Below are 23,516 nucleotides of genomic sequence, written 5' to 3'. Positions count from 1 at the left end.
ATGTGGTTTTCTGCATGTCTGAAAGTGGCTTAAGAACTTTCCAGACCAAAAAAAGAAAAAAAAAAAGACTAGACCGCACAAAGAATATCCTTCTGAAAGTATTTACATTTCTGTACACATACACATTACTGGAAGCCAAATCTCGCAATACAAATGAATGTAGCTATCAACAGTCTGAGACAGTAGAGCAAAAACACTAGGTTATATTCCTGTTCGGTGGCTGGAACCATATAATAATCCTAATTTTTAGAAGTCGATTTGAAGAAAAAAGCCAAAAGTTACTCTTATTGAAGCTATCCAGATTGGAAACACCCCATGGCATTTTTGTACATTTTTCTTAAATTACTGCAGCTTACTTTCTTAGTTTACTTCATTCGACTAGATTTTTTTCCTTGGGAGAAAGCAAAGCTTCACCTTTGAGACTGCTATAATCTAACTGCTATTATTCATTCTTCTCAAATGCTGCAGAGCATAAATGCAAATTTGGTATGCTTGTTGAGTCGCTTATGTACATTTGAATAGCCCAAATAAATGTCAAGGAAGAATCTCCAATAAATACTGCAAGAACATTTCCAGCCATCTTGAAAAGATCTTCATGAAAAGGTTAGGAGACAAATCTTCAATGGAGAAAATCAACAATTTGGGGAAAATACAGATAGCACCACAATGAGTTGCACTAAGGTGCTAAAGGAGGTACCTTATTCCCTGCAGAGTGAATGTTCTAGTACTGAAATGTATTGCAATAACTAAAAGCAACTGTTTATAAAAGGTTAGCTTTTGGCTTATTTATCTACAGAAAAGTAATTCCTTCTTCTAAATGCTCAGACGATGTTCAATTTGCTGAATGTAACAGGATCTATAATATATGAAAACAAACCTTGAAGGAAGGTTATCTTGACTCCGATGAGCATTTAAAAGGGCTAATACCCTGGGTAAGACATTTTAGTGTTTATGCAAATGGTCCAAGAGTGCTTTTTATTATCAAGGAAAAAAATCTATAAACAAATTATAGTCTTCATGGGATTTATGGATGTACCATGGGGGGAGGGGGCAGAGGTTTGTGTGTGTGTGTGTGTGTGAGGTGCCACATTACCATGCTTGCAAGTCGAGATGTAAAAATGAATGTGATACATCAGGAGACCTGCTGTCCTTGAGACACCAGATGGATGCTTGCTATATATTACAATAGATAAAATTCACTCTGTGTTCCCTTTCTGAATTCATTTAAATAAGTTTTATCTTTTCAATTTTCCCAACTTTCAGACATCGGTCTTAAGCTATCCACGTCCTTCGGTTTTCTTGTTGTCTGAGGCATGCTGGTATTCTTTTATTCGCTGCTAACTGTCCAGTTAAGTTTAGAGATCAGGAAAGCGGCTGGGGTCCTCTTTGTAGTCATCGGGAATTGTGAAAATTGATTCATCGAATTCATCATAGCGAAACTCCTGAAAAGTCACAGTGGCTGTGATTGTTGGAAACACAGGAATATCTGGGAAGAAAGGAACAGAACCGTTAATAGGTCAGGGATGAGGTTCTCCTCCCTTTAACAAGATTCCTTCTGATCATTTCCATGATAGTCGCCTCACAGGGAGCTTTGCTGCAATTCCAAGTACTTTTTGGTAAAAGAATATAAAGGATGGTTTAGGCAACCTTGGCTCTTTTATGACTCGTGGACTTCAACTCCCAGAATTCCTGAGCCAACTTAGCTGGTTCAGGAATTCTGGGAGTTGAAGTCCATGAGTCATAAAAGAGCCAAGGGTGCCTACCCCTGGTTTAGAGGAATGTTGTGACTGATGGCCAGTGAGATGCCTTAATGGACCACCCTATATTCATTGTTTGTCAACCCTAAGAAAACTGAGGGGTCCTTGGTGCTCTCTGAGCTTGCTTGTTTTCTTGCAAAAGTTTCATTACCCTAACTAGGAAACATCATCAGTGCTGTTTGCTGTCAGTTTATATTCTGGTGTCTTGCCTGTCTGGGTGGGTGGGGGCGGTCTCAACCCAATACAGCACAACCAACAGAAACCCTAAAAAGATTTACACTGCCATACATCAAGAATATTTCAGAAACCGCAAATAGACTACTGCAACTCCATGGAATCAGCATAGCACACAAGCCAACTAAAGCCCTTTAAAATATCCTAAGCAGACCAAAAGGCCCAGCAACCCCAGAAGAAAAAAACAGAAGTCATCTACAACATACAGTGTAAGAACTGCAACAACCACTATGTAGGAGAAATAGGCAGAAGACTGGCAGAACGCATCCATGAACAACAACTGGCAGTCAAAAGGCATGATGATTTTTTTTTTTTTAATTTCACAACATACAGACAGATTTAACCACCGTTTCAATTGGGGAAAATGTGACAATCCTAGACCAGGCCAAATCCAAAAATACCAGAGAATTTCTAGAAGCCTGGCACTCTTGACAAATCAGCCATCAATAGACACATAGACATTAACAACATCTATAGACTATGCAAAAGAGACAATCAACCAGCCCAAGAGAAAAAGATTCCCAGCACCTCTCCATCAGTAATCAGCATTCAGATCAGCATAGATTAACTCCAAGGTTAACTTCAGACCAACAATCAAGTAAGCAATACCCCAATCATGAAACTGCCAAAGAGCCATTAGTAAACTGCCCAACCAAATAATCCCTAAGACAGCCCCCACCCACCCAGACAGGCAAGGCACCAGAATATAAAGTGACAGCAAACAGCACTCCTTATCAGCACTGATGATATTACCTAGTTAGGGTAATGAAATGTTTGCAAGAAAACAAGCAAGTTCAGAGAGCAACAAGGACCCCTCATTTCAATCCTGAACTACAAATATTCTCCTTCATTGGTACCCAAGAAAGCTGCTGGCAGAGATCACCTACAGATCTGGTTATGGCAAGACCACTAATATGCAGACAATAAGCATCTGTACCTCTCATTTCTATCCATTAATCCAAGGAAATAATAGAAGAAGGTACAATGTATCTGACAATAATTCTGCAATTAATCACAGAAATTCTTAGCCAGGCAAAACTAATATTATGGAGGGGGGGGGGAGTTGCCCTGGAAGGAGTTATATTCCCATTTGATAAACATGGGCATGGAGTATAGCCTAGGATGGGATAAAACTGCTATAACGTGGAAGCAGATTGCAAATACAAATTGTTGCAAAAGTCACATTTTGATGAGAACTGGTGTCTGGTTAGACCAGGGGTAGGCAACCTTGGCTCTTTTATGACTCGTGGACTTCAACTCCCAGAATTCCTGAGCCAGCAGGAATTCTGGAAGTTAAAGTCCACGAGTCATAAAAGAGCCAAGGTTGCCTACCCCTGGGTTAGACCATGTCAGTGATCCTTTAATATTCAAGCTTAACTTAAAGTACAGGTGGCAATGTTCCTTCCACGCCATTGTGTTTTATACTATTCATCACCAACAGTTTTAATCAAATGAGACAGAAGAGTAAAACATATTTTAACTTGGAGTTTAAATAGACGTCCAAGCAGAAGGTTGCATTAGTTGTATATATCTCTTTATTGCAGTATTTCTCAACCTTGGCAACTTTCAGATGCGTGGACTTCAATTCCCAGAATTCCCCAGCCAGTTGAAGTCCACGCATCTGAAAGTTACCAAGGTTGAGAAATACTGCTTTATTGTCTCAGCGAAGCATCCATGCCAGCTTCAGGGAGGGAGGGCAGAAGGAAAGGATTAAAGTTCTCAACCTTGACAATTTTAAGGCATGTGGACTTCAACTCCCAGAATTCCACAGCCAGCATTGCTGGCTGTGGAATTCTGGGAGTTGAAGTCCACATGCCTTAAAATTGTCAAGGTTGAGAAACACTGGATTAAACCATAGTACAATGCCAATAATCCTGCCAATTGCTTTCTTCCTCGTAAAAGATCAGTGAAATGCAACCACGCACTCTATGTTTTGACTAGGCTGGCCCTTCCTGTTCAAGCAAAACTTTTACTTTGGACTATTATGTATTTTCCATTTAGTACACTACGAAAAGGAATATTTTTATTAGTGCCCGATTGGAAACTATTGCAGGTCTTGCCCCCCCCTCCCCGCCCCAAGAACCAATCAAATAATAACCCCTGGTTTCTGATGAAATCCATAGCTCACCTAACTTTACTGGGAAGCCTGGCGGAAGTTTCATCTGCACAAATTCCCGCAGTTTGTTAAAGTGCTTGAAGGGTGCAATTACTTCTAAAACATTCAACAACCTGAAAGAGAACACACGCATGGCAATAGCATGTATTAACAAGCTTCAACAATTAACCACGTGATTTAAGCAGTTGAAAAGGGAAGGTATTGTTCTCGCCCATTATTGGGCACATTACAATCAGCAACCGATATTTTTTTTTTTAAAAAAAAAACCTATTAAGCAAAAGGATATATTCAAAAACAAATGACCAATTATTTAAATAAATTACATATTCATAATGAGTACTGTTCTTATTAATATGACTTTTTGTAATATGGATATAGAACTTGGGTATCGAATACGGAATTTGATTTCTTGTTGTTATTTAAACAAGTAAGTATTTTAAAAAAACAGCATCAACGCAGATGTTGAAAGGTTCAGAAACTAATATATTCCCAGGGCTTCTCCAGCTCTTCCGATGAAACGTCTGGATCTTGCAGATCATGGGACTACAGAGGCGCTACCTCCTTTCAACTGGTTTATAATTATTATTGAGCTCTTGCTCAACTCTATCTCATGTGCCAGTTACAACCATTCCAGGCCCTGCTCACGGTCATTTAGACCTTGATAACCTCATGAATGGCCTACTACAACTCATTCTACCTGTGGATGTCCGTGAAGACCAACTGTACATTACAGTTGGTTCAGAATCAGCAGCCCAAGAAATTAGGACGTCTCTTGATTTGTCCTTGTCACATCACTACTTTAAGAGCCCTACTGGTTGCTAGTTGGCTTCCAAATGCAATTCAAAGAGTTGATAAGTCATCTTGAAAGGCCTTGTGGCTTAAGACCTGGATATCGGCTAGATTGCCCGGGATTTTTACTCATCTAATAAGGAGGCGAGTCCTTTGAATCCCAACTTGAAGGATTGTTACTATCAGGGACCATAAGGGTACACCTTTTCTGTTGCTATCTGGTCTTCCAATCAACTTCAAATCAGCACCAACTCTGCTAGTATTTAGGAAAGCTGCTAAAATCTGATCTGGCTGTACTGGAAAGCCTTAGGAGATTCATGGTAGGATGGGCTTCCTACCTTTAGTACTCTTCTGCACGTGAGTGAACATAAGGCATTTCCATCTAAATGAATGGCAGGCAAAGCAAAGGGGCTGACAACCCTTCAGCAGAAGAAACTAAGTCAAAATGCCTGGGTTTTGCCAGCGGGATGAACTCTTTGCTTCAAAAATTAAAGAGTCAAGAAAACTCTACAAAGTGACATCACTTTGCACAGGTTTAAACATTCTGGAAACCAATAAACAATACCAGACATTTCCTAAGTGCTACGTGGCTTATAGAAATTGATTAATTTGAAAGAGAATGCTTATGACTCATCAAGGGATAAACCCAAGCTGAAACTATGTGGAACCCATATATTGTACAACAGAACAGAGTGCAACCTCGTTGGTGGCATAAAACCTTTTCTTATTCTATATGCTAGAATCCCTGGAATTAGGAACAATATAATCAGGAATATAACTTCAATGTATCACATTCTTTCACAATCTTTTCTAAGAGCAATTCAGACTTACGATTCAATTCCTAGAGGAAATTCTTGGCTCATGGCTATCGTAGCTTTAAAAGTTTTCTTACTTTCTTTGCAGACAAGTTCTCTACCCAAATGAGGTGCTCTAATTAAAAGACAATCAAAATGAAAATCTCCCCACATACAGAAAATGCACAAACAGAACACCCTGAAACAGATTATTATTGAGTAGGAAACAAGGGGATGGAAATTATTCAATGAGGCTTGGAAGGCTCTTTTGAGGCAGGAAGAGAATATATACCTCTCTTTTCATTGTTCTTCTTCTCATGCACACACGGACATAATTAAACCTAAATGCTTTCGGAACTCCTTATTTTCAGTAAGGAAATAAAGGGTGCAATTAATTTCTTTTTAAAAAAAAGATTAAAGTATCTTGTTACCTTAAAAATTTAACTCAAAGTGGAAACCACTTCTTGATTATAGTCCAAGATGTGGATTTGAGCCCCATCTAAAAATGTGGATTTTTCTCGGTATGAAATCTAAATTCCAATGTGTAGGATTTTAAAAATGAGAATAGACTTACAGTATCATGGGTAGAATTTACTGTAACCCAGATTTATTTTATGACTCAGATTGTGCTGACTATACTCCTGATATTTATGTTCCACTTACAGCTTAATAATTATTTTTAAGCTTTTAGAATATAATGCATTCAGTATTACCATCAATTGCTGATATATGGAAAAATTATAACTATATTTGTACATTCATTGTTTATACATTTGAATCATGCTCCTTTAGCCATTCTTTTGTTCCTTTTTATTGCTTTTAAATATTTTGATTATTAAAACAATGAAATATAAAAGAAAAAAAGGGCAGAATAGAATAACTAAATATAAATAAAAAGCTTTCTAGTGACACATTTTCTATTTATTTCCCTTCTTTTTGTGTCCCCCAAATGGCACTAGCAACTTCAGTATTTATTTATTTTTCACTTTACACTACACATTAAGGCTTGTTGCTAGTTTCTGTTCAAATACTTTCATTTGTTGTTTTTTAAATGGTCTCATAACCTTTTTCCTAGAAATCATATTCTAAATCCTAAATTTGCCTTGTGCAAAGTGCCATATGTAAGGCAGCTTAAATCTGTTAGACTTCCAATTTCGTCAGGTATATTGAGAGAGCAGCAACTTTCGGTTGCTCTTTTAAGAAAAACCAATAGATATAAATAATTATAGTTATCTAAACAAAATATTAGCTAGAAACAACCAATTATCTTTTTTAAATCTCATGACGCAAAGTCTAGAACAGGGGTAGGCAACCTTGGCTCTTTTATGACTCGGGGACTTCAACTCCCAGTATGGCTGGTTCAGAAATTCTTGGAGTTGAAGTCCACAAGTCATAAAAGAGCCAAGGTTGCCTACCCTTGGTCTAGAACAATATGTATTTTTGGCTTTTAGTAATGTAAAGCACTGCCAGCTTTACGAAGCAGGCAAGATGCACTAGTGAGCTAATACAGAAAAATTATGAACAAGTCCCTCCTCTACTAGTGCATACCGACCTTCCAATTTGGAAGGTCAGCTGAAAAACTCAAATCCAGGGAGGCTCCATTGGCACTTGCACAACATCTGCCCAACAACTTTAACATCGATTCCCAATGGAAAGCCAAATGGGTCGCTGAACGCCCAGACACAGGAAGACATAGAAATGACTTCACAAAAATGGTGAAGGCTTTGAATTACCACGCCAGCAATGGGCATCCTGTATAGGATTTGCACCTCAGTGTCTGCTGGGACTCTCTGTATAAATGGGGGTATAGTATCGTCCCCTCAGTGTGACTGCAGGGTCCCATGTCAAAGATCACATTGTGATCAGCTCTAAGCTGAGGGCATATACCGGTCCAGTATCTGATTTTTTAAAAATATACATGAAGTTGCGCTTCAATTCTTAGATGGCCTAGACACTGGTATTCGAACATAAGATCTTTTTAACAGTTATATTTTAATGTATTTGTCTAATCTAGATGAAGTGCTAATATATATTGCTACTCCGTGTATGATATGCTATACGCTAAATAAATAAATAGCCATACACATATAACAGATAATACTCACTTCCCATTTTCTGCAGATATGTATTCCTCCCATGAAATTGTATTAGGGGGTGGTGGGGTAAGAGATTGTCTCCTGACAGGCTTTTTAAAGAAAAGACACAGGAATTTATTCAATAGCTACCACTTTTGTAAAGTACAGAGATATCACCTTTCTAACCACAGAGGACAACTCGTCAGTCTGAAATACTGGTCCAGTCTAAACCACCAGCTCAACAAATAATTTCTGGCGGACCAATGTGACACACCTCTTAAAGCAGAAATTTAGATATAAGACTAGTTTGTCAATGCTGCATGAAATAACTGTCTAAAGGCCAAAATGAGGAGAAAGTCATGCTTAAAGAGGATTGCTTGACCATACTTTAGACTCTCAGCGTTAATTTTATTCAAAGACATTTCTTGTATTCATTCATTATAGTATAATGTCAATAATATACTTCTAAAAGAAAAAAAAAACATCTTTTCCTCAGAAAAAAAATATAGGAGTGATATTATTTTTTACCTTGCAACTATTTTTATTTCATAAGAGATTTTCTACCCCACATCACTGGAGGAAACTTAAGGAGCAGATAAGCCATTACAAACTTGCACTAATCATTTCTGATGCTAGCAGAAGAAATAATATTCCTCAATGGGATTTGGTATTCTTTTCCCAACAGAATATAACTAACAACTGGACAACTCGCTATATTGGTTTATTATAGTTTGTTGCTCAGGTTTTAGAAATATCATTTATTATTTTATGTTACCAGCATTAAGCCTACTATTCAGCTGTTCTGTGAAAAGCAAGTTTTTAATTTTTTTAACTGACCTTGAAGACTATCATTTATAAAAACAGGTACTTGTATAGAATTAACATGGTGGAAAATGACAAACTGTTAACAAGTTACAGTGAAACATTAAAGATGCTAATAATATTGTGCTGATATTTCAGTAACTTAGAGGCGTGGAAAAAGTAACACACCTGAGATATATCAGACTATTTTGGACAAAACAAATTAAATCTATACAACTAAGGGGATGTCACAGTTCTATGTCAATGATATCCAATAAACCCTCTTTTACAAAAACACAAAAGAAAAGTTTCTCAATTTCAGTGACAAATATGGAGAATGACAAAATGATCAGTTGCTAAACTGGCATCAAATCCAAACAGTCACAGTTTAGGTCTAGCCCCCCCTCCCCCCCCAGGTAGTCTCAAGACATCTGCTTCTCAAAGTCTCTCAGATATCATCCCTGAAACTCAAGAAGTTTCAGAAACATGATAGCACAAGAAAATATCAGAATGGAAACTCATCTAGGTAGACCTCATTTAGTGACTGCCTAGTTTAGTGACTTTCTGCAGTGATGAAAAAGTAACTTTTTGTCCAACTGGCACATTTATAACCTTTATGGGCATAAAACAAAGGAAAGCTGAAGTAAGATCCTAAGCACCACAGAGGTTTCATTTAACAATTCCTTTGCTTAGGGACAAAATTGTTGGTCCCCATTATGCTTGCTAAACAAGAACTACCTATATACAAATGAAAGGAGATTCTTCCCAGAACTTAAGACTGCTGTAATGAATTTTGTGTCCTCCACCAAATATTCAGGATAATATTTCAAATCTGACTTTAAAAAGCTGTAAACGAAGCATTCCATTTAAGAAAATCTTCAACTTTACCTCAAAGTTTTGTTCCATCAAATTTCCACCTTTGCTCAAGCTTTCCATGATAGCCTTATTCCGAAGGATATCCTCCTCACTGAGATGTTCCCGTCTTTTTCTTGATTCTAAAACAAGCCCATTAACCAGGTAGAAGTCTGCCAAAAAGTTTCCCACCCTTTCCTAAAAAATAAAATATAAAAAAAAAATGAAACGACCTAAGGACAGAAGCACACACAGAGTATTTGATCAGAAGACCAGAGCTGTGAAGCCTCCTATATATATATATATATTGCCTACCTATTCACTATCTATATCCAAGGTGGGTAAGCTGTTGGTCCAGGGCTATATAGAGTTGCAAATTGTTTTTTTTTTCTTGAAGAGCTTCCTCCAAATGTGCAAATGTGTTGCTGAAATCTGGAGACACGAGTACCAAAGATTAGCATCTTGTCTGATTTACATCATTGGTACACTTGCTACAGCTTCCACCTTTCCAAAACATGAAGCTTGTATCTCAGCCATGAAAAGGCTGCCCACCCTGGTCTACTGTTTTCTCCTCAAGTTCTCTTCTTACAGTTTCACTGGAGGTGGCCTCTCTTAACATTTTAAGACCTTCCCACTTCAGAGATTAAACAAAGGAGCCATAATAGTCCAAGTGACTTCATCTTCTTTGCCTTAGTGCCTCATTACTATAAAATAGATGGTAATTTTAAAATAAAAAATAAGCTTACTGTTTTATCTTCTCGGAAAAGCCATCCTGTTTGGGCACGTGTGAAGGTGATTGATTTGGTTGATAATGTTGCTGAATAAATATCACTACTCATCAAAATATCAACTTCTTCCTCAGTTTCCATCTCTGATTCCTAACAAAGTATAAAATTGAATAGTATTAAATGAAACAAAATATTTAAACATAAGCATTTTCTTCTCTAATCAAATTTGTATTTAACAGAGAGTCTCCCAATAATTATTCTTAATGATGTAATTTATCCACTGCTAGGAGATATGCTCCATGCCTTCTGTTGATATAATTTATTACATCTCCAAGGACTCCTGGGCGATAATTAACCAACAAAACTCTAACAATAATCATTAAAATACCCTTAACCTAAAACCAAAAATAACTTGAATGGGGAAAATTATATTTAACAAAACACGGATAGCAGCATCTCTACTGATTCTCAAACAAAGTCTGAAAGAATTCAAGTTTTACAAATTCCCAGAAGGTTTACAAGTTAAAATTGCTCCAACCAACAGGCTGCCACATTCTGAATGAATTGCAGTTACCAAAGACAGCATCACGCAGAGAACACTACAAGCAGTCCTAGAATTATGACTGCAACTTGCAGAAGCTTTGCTGGGGAAATGGACGCTGGGGGGCGACGCGCGCATCATCCCGGAGCTCCATTCTGAGCTGCAGAGGCCTTTCCTGAAGGCCTATGCCAGTGAAATGAAGCCTGGGGGCGCCACGCGCAAGCAGTGGTAAGGAGCTGAAAAAGTGGGCTGGCGGCGGCCATGCAGGCTCCTTCTGAATGGGGCTGTCAACGCGGCGCTGTGAGGCATGGGAGGCCTGGCTGCGGCAGACCTGAGGTAAGCAAGTACAGGCACATGGGGCAGCTCCATCCCCAATTTTGAGGGTATAAGCCCTACCCTTATTTTGAGGGTAGGGCTTATATTAGGTGCATACGTAAATATCAAGCTAGAGCTTATTTTCAGGATAGGTCTTATTTATGGGGAAATATGGTATAAGATAGCATGCTGGCAATTAAAGTGAAATGCCACTATTATTATTAGTTTTAGGCACTAAACAAAAATAGAACAAAAAAGCTCAAAATACTGAACTAACAGCCGTTATTTTTGTATTAAAAATAGTAATATTGTACATCTATAGCCCTTTTCTATACATATCTGTTGTACAAAATGCTTGCTCCATTCCAAGAAATAGCATTCAGAACTAAAACCTTACAGTTCTGGAAAACTGTATCATTCCCCTTTGGGCTTTTGAATTTTTACATTGTCTTTTCCAATAAATGTTATCAATACTTCATGTGGTTCCTGTTGAAATATAAAGGCTTTAATTGAAGGTTCAAACTGGTATGCCTGTCAAAGCATTTTAGCAGCCTATCCAGAATAGGAGGAATTTAAATGAACAAATAACACCCTAAAACAGTGTTTCTCAACCTTTTTTCGTCCGTGGCAGCCTCCCAACCTTATTTGTTTCCTGTGTTTCCTGTACAAGTCCTATTACTGGATATGCAAATGAGACGGTAACTGGCATGTTTTCTGGCATCAACAAGACAGTAGTTGCAGTATAATACACTTTGCTTTTCTGTGAACCTCTTGAAATACCTTAGGGCCCCCAGGACACCTTATGGCTCTGGGCTGAGAACTGCTACCCTACCATAAAACAAGTATTACATTTTGCAAAAAATAATAAAAAATCAGCAAATTCAAAAGGGAGCAAACACCGTTGCACAGGGCTATACGTTGCGCATTTTAAACCTAGGTTTTTCCATTTGTGTTGGGTTTAAAGCCATGCTAAAATAATGTACGTTGTCCGAATACACAGCACCTGCAAATGGCTTTGCCATGCTATGGCCTACCTCGTGATGTATTCGCTGGTAAACCTTTTGTTCGTTGTCTAAAACTACAAAGGATTCAGAGGGTGCAGCATCACCATTGAAAATGAAGCTTAAGTCCCCCCGTTGGCACTTCATGTCAGTAAAATCTATGAGGGTTGTATCAAGCCTGCAGAAATATTCCAAAATGAGAACGGAGAGAGAGAGAGAGAGAGAGAGAGAGAGAGAGCTTTATACTGTTTATTATAGATACTTTCAGTTAAATAGAATGCATTGTTGGACTCTTGATGCTCTCTGAGCTTGTTTTTTTTGCAGATGTTTTATTATCCAGCTAGACAACACCACCAGAGAAAGGGAAGTTTGCTGTTTATATCTATATCTATAGCTATAGCTGTATCTGTATCTATCTCTATCTACTCTATCTATCTATCTATCTATCTATCTATCTATCTATCTATCTATCTATCTATCTATCTATCTATCTATCTATCTATCTATCTATCTATCTATCTATCTATAGATAATCAGAGAGAGACCTTGACTTACAACCATAAAAAAGCGAATTATGACTGGTACTCGAATTTACAACCATTGCAGCATCCTCACAGTCATGAGATAAAAATGTGCATGCTTACCAATTGGCATGCATTTACAATGGTTGCAACAACCTGGGATTCATGTGATCCCCATGTAGAACTTTCCCAGCCAGTTTCCAACAAGCCAAATCAATGAGGGAAGCCGGATTCGCTTAATGACCATGTGATTCACTTAAGAACTGCAGTGATTTGCTTAACAACCACAACATAAAAGGTGGTTAAATTGAGTGTGACTCACTTAACCCCTGCCTTGTCATGGCCACTGACATTAAGTTTTCTTATGCAAGTAGTCCTCGACTTACAATTTATTTAATGACTATATGAAGTTACAATTGCACTGGAAAAAAGTGACTTAAGACTGTTTTTCACACTTATAACCGTTACAGCATGGTCATGTGATCAAAATTCATATGCTTATCAACTGACTCACATTTAGGACAATTGTAGTGTCCTGTGGTCATGTGATCACCTTTTGTAGCCTTCTGACAAGCAAAGTCAATTGGGAAACTATTGTTATTAACTTAACAACTGCAGTGATTCGTTTAACAACTGTGGCAAGAAAAGTCGTAAAATGGGGCAAAACTCACTTAACAAATGTTACACTTTTACAGAAAGTTGGGATCTGAATGTTACAGAAATATGTGGTTGTAAGTCAAGGACTACCTGCAGATTCTCTTGTTCCCGGTTTCTGTCACTCGTCTATCATCACGTGAAGTTATTCCAAATGATGGGCTCTATTTATCAATGTTTTCAGAACATTACAGAAAATATGAAGGTAATTCTAATGAAAATCTTGGTAAACTTGTTAAGTACAATTTATTTCCTAACCAAAAAGGTTAATATTTGCTTCTCTTAATTACATTAAATCATATGGGAAAAAAGGAATATTAAAATTCTAAAGCAAAAATGATAGATTAATGTAATGCAAGTTGAATATTCTTACCTGATATTTATACCTTGTTTGTATATTTTACATGCATCAGAAGGCAAGATTCGGGAAAGTAAAGGCACTGAATTTGACAAAAATGAGACAGTTTGACTAAATGTCATTATAAAGTATCAATTCTTATACAATAATACCAAAATACTTTTTATTACCAAAATTCTTGGAATTCAAATTGATAAGAGTTACATTTTTAAGAGTTATCAAATATACTGCATAACAAAGTTAACAAAACCCTTTTCAGTTTGTGTTTGGAAGAAACAATAAAATACTAAAAGGAAAACGGTATGAACTATTTGCTTTTTAAAGGATCAAAGCACTGCAGCCTCTCAAATTTCAGTGCAGCTGCTTTGCAGGTCTGCTCTGGATGCTTTGAGCAGTGGGCTCAAAAAAGCATTTAATCACTTTGCAAAACACCCTCTGAATGGTTTACAAAGTAATGTTATGCATTAAAAGTAACATTACAATTACGATTCTTTCTTTCAGTACACAATTTCTGTTACAATATTGGGTCAATACAGATATTTCTAAAATGAATCATTAACTGGTTACATTAGGAATATATTTCTAACTGCTGGGCTTTCTCCCTGATTACTCAAACAATTACTCTCTTGTTGTCAGTATCCTTAAGCAGGCACTCTTATTTCATTAATTTGAATGCTAATCACACATAGCTTTTAAACCACAGCCAGAAGTGGGGGTTAAAGTCTGAATAAAATACAGATGTAACAGCAACTTATATGGAAAATGGGGAAGGGCAATTAAATTGGAAATTGCATGTGAAGCCCTGAGAAACTCAAAACACCAGAGAGAGGGATGAAGCAGACATGCTGAGGGGCTGCTCCTAATCTATTCACTACGACTGAGGGAACAAGAGACAGAATAACATCATCAAGGAACAGATGATGTCACAAATTGGAATTCTTTTTTAAGTCAGATCAGGGGAGAAACGTGTCCCAACTATAACATACTACACTTATGCTTAGGAGAAACAGCAACATGAAATGAAACATCAACACAAATATCAAATAGCTATAAACCCTAAGACCCTAAGCAGCTGCTCATTCTGGAATCCCTCCATAAAGCACCAATGACTACATCAGTGTTTCCCAACCTTGGCAACTTTAAGATGCATGGACTTCAACTCCCAGGATTTCCCAGCCAGCAGGGGGAGTTGAAGTCCACGCATCTTAAGGTTGCCATGAGTTGGGAAACCCTGGTCCTAAAGCAGTGTTTCTCAACCTTGACAATTTTAAGGCATGTGGACTTCAACTCCCAAAATTCCACAACCAGCAATGCTGGCTGTGGAATTCTGGGAGTTGAAATCCACATGCCTTAAAATTGTCAAGGTTGAGAAACACTGTCCTAAAGGGTGATTTCATATAATAATGAGAGAAATACATGAAAGTTTGCCCACAACTATGAAGCTGCATAGTTGGGATCTGAAGTGGGGTGGAAGCTTCCCTCTGTACAATTCCACTGGTCAAGGCCCTTTTCTCCAGTAGATTTAGTGCACATAACGGCAGAACAGAAGCTCCTCAGCAAAGAATCACCCATGTGCTGCTTTCATTCATTAGTGTAATGCTATACCAGTTTTATAATTCACTATAGTCTTTAAAATGTATTATATACATAATTAAAATATTAAATACCAGAACGTTGTAAACATATTGTACAATTAATGGCATTTGGATTTTCTGTATCTAACATGCCTCACAAGCACAGCAATAGCAATAGCACGAAGACTTAAATACCGCTTCATGGTGCATTACAGCCCTCTCTAAGCGGTTTACAGAGTCAGCATGTGGCCCCCAACAATCTGGGCCCTCATTTTACCAACCTTGGAAGGATGGAAGGCTGAGTCAACCTTGATCTGGTTAGAATTGCAAAACTGCATTCTAACTACTTCGCCATCACGGTTCATATGAATGTGATGAAATGCTCCTATAAAGTTACATAAAAATGTATTTTATGAATTTGCACCTTCCTAAGCAGAAATTATTTTCTGGAAAAGTACTAATAAGTTTTTAATCTCTCTATAGTCTATATGAGTGGTCACTAAGAATCATAAGCAATTTGATGGTATGTCATCAATGACTCTATGCATTTAAAAAAAAAACTTACCCCAACTTTGAAAATCCCAGTGAAGTTCAAGATAAAAGTCACCTAGCTGAAGAGAAATACTACATTTAAAACTTAATACATCGTGACTTTTTAAAAAATATATATTTGAATGCATACTGCAATTTGGCTATTTTACCATGGTCTTACAAAACATGTTTGTAAAACAATTTTTTTAAAATTAATTTACTTATCATATTATCTTACAAAGATATTTCATTTTATGATATGCAAATCACATATGGTTAGGATTACAAGAGATCACTGTTCAAAATTGCTTCTGCTTTCCCACAGCTGATTTAATTTTATATTACCACTCACAGGACCACAATACTATATAGGCTGAGATGGAGCAGTTACAGGCCTGCATATATAATTTGTTAACATTTAGAACAATCCAACCAAAACCAAAGCCAAATTAACTTAGAACATATTAATTGCATCTCCTCCTGAGACTTTAAATGTTAAACAGGTTTTTATCAATGCCTGGTGTTTCCAGCAGGCATAAGTATCATACAACTACAGAAGTACACCCACAACATTTTTTTCCTAAAAATCCATACTGCTGCTACATAATGATTCACTTATAGATCAGCACCAAAATCTGGCACAGCAAAATGACATTTAGAAATGTAAGGTTTAATTAGGAAAACTGTAACTTTGAAAATGAATGCAACCAAACTATTTTATTAAAATTAACAGCATTGTGATAGAATCCTCATTTAATTAGTTACCTCTTTCAGGGCTTTTAATAATCGAGGTCGCTTTTCTTCAACACTTTCCCTAGACTGTTGCTTCAGTTTCCTTAAGAGTGCTGTAACTAAATAAATTCACTGTAAGCCATAAATCACAGAAATACAATACATATAAGAAGCACATACCAATACACAAATACCGTGTTTCCCCGAAAATAAAACCAGGCCTTATATGAATTTTTGCTCCAAAAGACGCATTAGGGCTTATTTTCCAATTAGGTCTTATTTTGGGGAAAATATGGTACTAAATGCGTCTGTCTGACTGATGATCTTAACTGGGGCTTATTTTGGGAGTGGGGTTTATATTACGAGCATCCTGAAAAATCATGCTAAGGGCTTATTTTCCAGGGCTTATTTTGGGAAAAACACGGTATATTGAAGAAAATATTTGCTTTAGAAACGAACAAACAAAAACAAAAATTAAATGACAAAGTTTGGTGAAAACATTGTAAATCGTGATCATGTTGTGGCAAATGGCCATAAATACAGGATGGCTGCTTAAATTTGAAATGTGGTCACGTGACTGTGACAAGTGGGAGCTCTCTTGCCCACTTGAATTTCAGAACTGGATTGTACCTTTTGGGAGTCCGTTATAATTTCGATCACTAAATGGCCATCAGTTGTGTGTACAGGACTACCTGTACACACAAATGCACACTTTGTTCTTGATTTATTTCATAGTTGCAGTAAAACCTCAATTCTCCAGTACTTTGCATATTGTTCCTTCAAAAACTAAATAGGTTTCTTACACAAAATCAGAGAAATAATTGCTTACTCATTTGCCTATCTCCATAGCTGATGGCTTCTGCAAGAGGACTCCATCCCTGAGCATTTTTCACTTTGACGGGAGCATTGTGGGCCAAAAGCAAGTGAGCACATTCTGTAATAAATTATAGTAGATAAAACAATAACATTAAGTTTCCATTAACTAATCACATAAAAATAACAAATTTCTTGTAATGGAGCTGTGTGTTAAATTAATGGAGGATACTGTTTGCTTCTGAATCATTCTGAGTTACTGTTTTGGTACAAGCCATATAAAGGTACTGTGTGGATTTCCAAGCACAGTGGGCTGAATCAAAAGAAATTAGCTATGCTTTGGTTCCAATAGAATCAAAGCTTTTGTCCTGAATAACTCGGATGGAATGTACTAATCTGGACTTCCTTCTGGGAATCCAGGCTAGTACATTCCATCATATCAACTTGTTCCATTGATTACAATACGACAAACGGCAGTTTCTTCTTAACTCAACTCAATAACTCTACCACCAGGAAGATTAAATGAAATAAAAACTTGAGAATTTTTTTCTTTAAAAGTTATCAAGTCTGCCTTGAAGGGACAGAATATCCTTATAATTACATAAGATGTAGTAGAGAAGGTAATGGGGGGGGGGAGAGTAAAAATTGCCTTCACAATCTATTAATGGAAATGTCCGATGAACCAAATAACTTTTAATTGATAGTCAGTAATTGAATACAATTATTTCGAGATAATGTGTGATCCAGGATCCAGCTACAGAATAAAATACCTTATTTAAGGCAGTTGTTGAACTGATATATGAAAAAGTCTAGAACTTGTAATGGTGTACTGAAGACTGTATAATTTTAGAAATGATCGCATAATCAGCAAGGAAGTGAAGCTAATTTAAGAGAGTTTTCATTCTCAATTTATGTAATAAATAATTCTGTCCCAAGATTAAAAGAGAATGGGATAGTTAAAGTAGAAGGAAAAAGTATAGACAGAAATTGTTTTGTTGTTCACTTTAGCAAAGTCTTCAAGCAATTTCAACATATGCTAAGCTTTAATAGCTAAGGGAAGAAAAATCTGTTTCTGGAGGTTAACTGGTGATAATGCATTAAAATAAAATAGATATATTGACATATATTTACGAACCTTTATTACCCAGCATCACAGCAAGATGTAAAGGAGTATTCCCTATAAAGAAAAAAAAATGTTAAATTAACTAAAATATTACTCAGTGCAATTAAATAGCCTGCTAATTATCCTAAGCTTATTTAGGAAATATGTAACAATGTCATTGTTTTTAACTTGATAGAAGCAAGCAGAATAAAATGATACATCCATGTATTATTTTTATACTTAAGAATTTACAAGAGGAAGTCTAGTAAAATGGGGGATGGGGAACTGCTGGAAGAAAGGACACAAAATTCTGGCTTAAATTAAGGTCTGAAAGGTCTCCAGTGTTATCACAATAGATAGATCTGTCACTATTCAATCCCCCTCCAAAATTATATGTTTATTCATAGCTTCAATCCAGATTTTCAAACTGGGCTGAGTACAATAAAATAATCTGAAATAATCCATAGCTTGCTACATAAACCTCCATGGAACAAAGAAATATTTTAAATAAATTGAAAAGAATAAAGAAAATGGAATACATGTAGTCCTTGACTTAGGACCATAATGGAGCCTGGAATTTCTGTCATAAGTCAAGATACCCAAGCGACTGGACCCAATTTAATGACTTTTTTGCCGCAGTTGTTAAGTAAACATCACAATCATGTATTCCTATGTGCTTATTTCGCCGGAAACAGGCAAAAACTGCTGTAAATCATGGTCATGTGACCGCAGACCACTGGAACTGGCTAATAAGATGAGCTCTATGCCAGGCACCTGAAATGTGGTCATATAACCATGGGGTACAGCCATCAAAGTTCCATAAGTGGGTTGTAAATAGCTTTTGTGGGATAAGACATAACTTTGAACAGCCACTAAGTAACTGGTTATTAAGTGAAGACTATGTACAGGTAGTCATCAACTTACGACAATGGAACTCAAAATTTAAATGAGACATTTCTTAAGTGAGTTTTGTCCCATTTTATGACCTTTCTTGCCACAGTTGTTAAGTGAATCATTGCAGTTGTTAAGTTAGTAACATGGTTGTTAAGTGAATCTGGCTTCCCCATTGACTTTGCTTGTCAAAAGGTCGCAAAAGATGGTCACATGACTCCCCAGATACTGCAACCCTCATAAATATGAACTGGTTCCTATAAGTATGGAAAACAGTCATACGTCACTTTTTTTCAGGGTTGTTGTAACTTTAAACGGTCATTAAGCAAACTCTTGTAAGTTGAGGAGTATCTGTATAACAATTATACATTATAAAGAAGATTGTTTTCTGTAGTTGTGATACAAGAAGACTTCGATATGCATCTAGTAATTAGGCTCAAGATAAAGCAACATTCATTTTTATGACAGAGGGGGGAGGAAGAAGAAAAAGCTGGAAAAAAAAATAACAGAAGGAATGATGTAAAACAGCTGTATGAAAGACCCCTATCACAACTGGAATAGTAACATACACAAAATAAGCAAACAATATAATTTTTGATGCAGTTAGCAGAGTTGTAGCATTCTGAGTTTTGTAACAAAATGGTGTATAGAAGGGTTGGAAATAGATTAAATGGCAGTAATACAATTCAACTATACTAAACTGTTACCTTTGGTGGCTGGAATCACTAGCCTGATAACTTGGAACTACCCCCAACATCATACAAAGTAGATTTTTATTCATACAAAGTTCATTGCCTTATATTCTTCCTTCTCAATACTCCTTACGCTCCCTATAATCTACCATATTTAATCAAGTGATGAAGCCTTTTTGAACTAGTACTTGTTAAGATATACTACACCAAACCATGTCTGTGGCTACATGAAGACCTGTTTTAATATACTGTATGAACAAGCCTGCTATTAGATTATAAAGGTTACATTTTAATTGGAGAATTAAGTGGAACAACTCAGAAGCAAACTCTTACTCAAATTTGTTTGAAATGCAATAAACATTGTGAACTTTATTGAAGGCAAATCTGGAGAAAAGTATCTCCAATGCCGTTAAAAAATGCACTGAAATTGTTAAACACAAGCATTACATTTCTAATACAGACACTCAGCATGTGAAATACATGGAAAGTGAAGGTATATCACTATAATGTTATGATCCATTTTGCTACAGGTTTATATATTTATAGCCTGGATCTAAGCCTGCAATTTTAAAATGTCTAAAGTGTTTATTATTGCAAGGCTGTATAACTGCATCTCTCTTTCCAGATTTAATTATGATTTATTTATACAAAAAAAGAAAGATATACAAGTAATTTAGCATATTTAAATATCCTTCAATTTGACAACCCTGATTACCTCAGTAAGTATGAATATACATGATGTTAAGCATGCATTAAGTATTGGGCTTACATTCCACTATAAACTTCTAATGAAATTTTCAGATGCAACGTTCTGTGCAGCATTAATTAAAAGAAAACAGTACAGTATTTCCTCTAATGTAACACTGTCGTGGCTTTGTATTGGCACACTTTGCAATCATACAAGACACAAATCGAATTTAATGCTTTAAAATGTTTAAAACATTGGTGATAATTCTATTCTTGTTAATATTTACATTGCAATGAAACATATAAAGAGGCGTGAGAAGGAATAATTGCTTTATCCCTTGAATACTGATGAAACATCTGATTAGCAACTTGGGAGTAATGGTTTTAGCACAAGACTAGAAACCGGGACATTGTGAGTTCTAATCCTGCCTTGGACACAAAGCCAGCTGGGTGAACTTGGGCCAGTCACTCCCTCTTAGCCCTAGGAAGGAGGCAATGGCAAACCACTTCCGAAAAAGTTTACCAAGAAAACTGCAGTTTGTCTAGGCAGTTGCCAAGATTTTAAAAAGCTGACTAAAAGCATACACACTCAACACAGTAAAATAATTGTTTCTGAATTTTAAATTTTGTTTTCTGAATTGTTTACAACTGGAACAAACATATTACTGATAATCATAAAACCTAGAGGTTTTGACACTGCTCATGTTTGAACAAATAGGAGGCAATTCAGATTTCTTTACCAGGTGGCAGAAAACCTGTGGCCTTCCAATTATTTGCTGAATTACAACTCACAGCATTCTTCAGTATTACCCATGCTGTCCTGAGCTATTAAGAATGGTAGTTTAGCCAGTTGGGAGTGTTAAAAAGGTGTCCACCCTCACCTGCAAATCTTATAGGTACGAAACATACTAGAGATGTGTAATTTGGAATATAGCATATACTTCTTCAAATCAACTTAATTTAGGGTTATGGAAGGCAGTCAGAAGAGGATCTATGAGCCACGTGCCACGCAATACCTATTCCTCCCTAATTTGCAGTCTCTGCTTAAAACGTGTTGGTTTATGAGTTATACAGATAATCCTTGAGTCATGACAGTATTTGGGACTGGAATTTCCATTGCTAAGCGATATAGCTGTAACGTGCAACGTCACATGACTGCATTATTTAGTGATGGCACTCCCTATTGTCATTAACCAAATTCCATCAGTCATTAGCCAAGAACCACCCCAATCTGAGGCATTCTGGCTTGGTTCCTCTCAGCCCCGAGCCTTGGTTTTTCCAAGGTAAGGGACTGCCTTCCTTTCAACTCCCCACAATTGCCTATTCCCCCCCCAAAAAAAAATTCTCTGCTCTTTTGCTGCCCGTCACTTTGCCTTGTGGGGCAGCAAGAAGCTTCAGAACCGTATGACCGTATGTGGGGCTGCTTGCCATGCTGCACTTGAGGGGTTCCTTGGCATGCCACAGCTCTAGGCTGCAAGAAGCCCCTGAGCCACAGCACAATATGAAGCTGCAGCCAACCCTGGAAGCTTCAGCCATCCCACCAGTGCAGCATGGTGTGAAGCTACAGCCACCCTAAGCTCAGTAGCACAGTGCAAAGCTGCAGCCAATCCGGGAAGGTCAGTTTATTCCAGCAATGAAACACATGCAGCCATTCTGGGAAGACCCAGCAGCGTGGTGAAAAACTGCAGCCACCCCAGGAAGCCTGAGCTGTCCCAGCTGCAATTGTCCCTTGCCTTCCTGCACTCCAAAAGTCCTGCCGCCTTGTGCTCTGCTTTCCCAAGTGACTTTTGCTGTTTTCTTGCTCCTGCTGAGGCCTGCCCACCTGACCCTTTGCGAGACAACTGCTGGCCATATGGGACCATCTTTCTCAGGTCGGTCGAGGAAAATGTTGTGTACAACCTTGGTTTAATTAGGGGCTGAGAGATACAACATATATTTCTATATCCTAAATCAATTTCTCTTTTGAATCTGAATTTGTTAAGCAAAATTTGTTATCAGCATCCTAACTGAATAACAGTTTATAGATAGCAGTCTGCAAGCCACTAATATATATATAAGCAAACCCCATCCTCAGTCGCTACCTACTTGACTAATGAAATGTCTGCAAGCAAGCAACCATGGTCAGAGAGCACCAAGAACTTCACAGTTCAACCCTGAGCTACACATATTGTCTATTAGATTAATATTAATGGTTATAGAATCAACTTACTTTTACTACGTTATTAAAAATGAAGCATAGTTCTTAAGAGAATATCATGATCTTAAAAACTAGCTAACATGGCAATTCACCAGAGATGAAAAAGAAAGGTGATATCATTATGCTGAAAAAAACTAACAAAAAGTAACCCTGACACATATCCCAAGGGCTAAGATTTTCTTTTTCTTTTTCCAGAAGGGTTGCATTCCTATTCTCTTACAAGAAGGGCAGCATTTCCTATGAACAGGTTACATACTGCTAACACAAATACTTGTTAAGTCCTAGTGTTTAGAACTGAAGCTGGCAAATCTGCCATTTACTCAGATACATTTCATCTTAACACTAAGCAGTGATAAATCACAAAAGATATTTGTACTAATGGAGAAGAACTATAGAATATAGTACAGATGAAACCTTAAAAAACTTTATAGAACGTGATAATGGCAAAGTTACCCTCATAATGATCAGGGGTCATTGGTGCTCTCTGTGCCTGATTGTTTTCTTACAGACATTTCATTACCCAAACATCATCACACCTCATTTCAACCATGATTTACAAATATTTTTACACTGTCTCAACCAATTGAGTCACTGGAAACTTTGTTGCAAGTGCTGCATCAATATGGCAAGGTGGCTGGATTTAGAACTAATGTTCAAAAGACTAAAATTCTCACAAAGAATATGACTGTTAAAGACAAAAAACAACTTATGCATTTATCAGGTTTTGAAGTGGTTAGTAAAGTTAAATACTTGGGAATTTT

The 23,516-nt window shown here is 37.0% G+C and overlaps 1 protein-coding gene across 1 annotated transcript in view; it reads right to left on the bottom strand.

The window, feature by feature from the left end:
- Positions 1–1,207: 1,207 nt before the first annotated feature.
- ANKRD13C (ankyrin repeat domain 13C) overlaps positions 1,208–23,516 on the bottom strand; it is a 24,965-nt gene continuing 2,656 nt past the window's right edge. The window contains exons 2-13 of the mRNA XM_015826291.1: positions 18,322–18,363; positions 17,203–17,307; positions 16,407–16,492; positions 15,676–15,721; positions 13,552–13,618; positions 12,037–12,181; positions 10,165–10,296; positions 9,455–9,616; positions 7,796–7,875; positions 5,728–5,826; positions 4,120–4,220; positions 1,208–1,486 (exon numbers count right to left, since the gene is read on the bottom strand). Coding sequence (XP_015681777.1) covers positions 1,356–1,486; positions 4,120–4,220; positions 5,728–5,826; positions 7,796–7,875; positions 9,455–9,616; positions 10,165–10,296; positions 12,037–12,181; positions 13,552–13,618; positions 15,676–15,721; positions 16,407–16,492; positions 17,203–17,307; positions 18,322–18,363 — 1,196 coding nt within the window. The 3' untranslated portion in view covers positions 1,208–1,355. The remainder of the gene's footprint in view (positions 1,487–4,119; positions 4,221–5,727; positions 5,827–7,795; positions 7,876–9,454; positions 9,617–10,164; positions 10,297–12,036; positions 12,182–13,551; positions 13,619–15,675; positions 15,722–16,406; positions 16,493–17,202; positions 17,308–18,321; positions 18,364–23,516) is intronic.

The sequence above is a fragment of the Protobothrops mucrosquamatus genome, unplaced genomic scaffold (genome assembly GCF_001527695.2).
Source record: "Protobothrops mucrosquamatus isolate PMUCROS unplaced genomic scaffold, P.Mucros_1.0 scaffold3041, whole genome shotgun sequence".
NCBI classification, from domain to species: domain Eukaryota; kingdom Metazoa; phylum Chordata; class Lepidosauria; order Squamata; family Viperidae; genus Protobothrops; species Protobothrops mucrosquamatus.
Note: the sequence above shows the minus strand (reverse complement) of the source record. Positions and strands in the feature narration are given on the sequence as shown.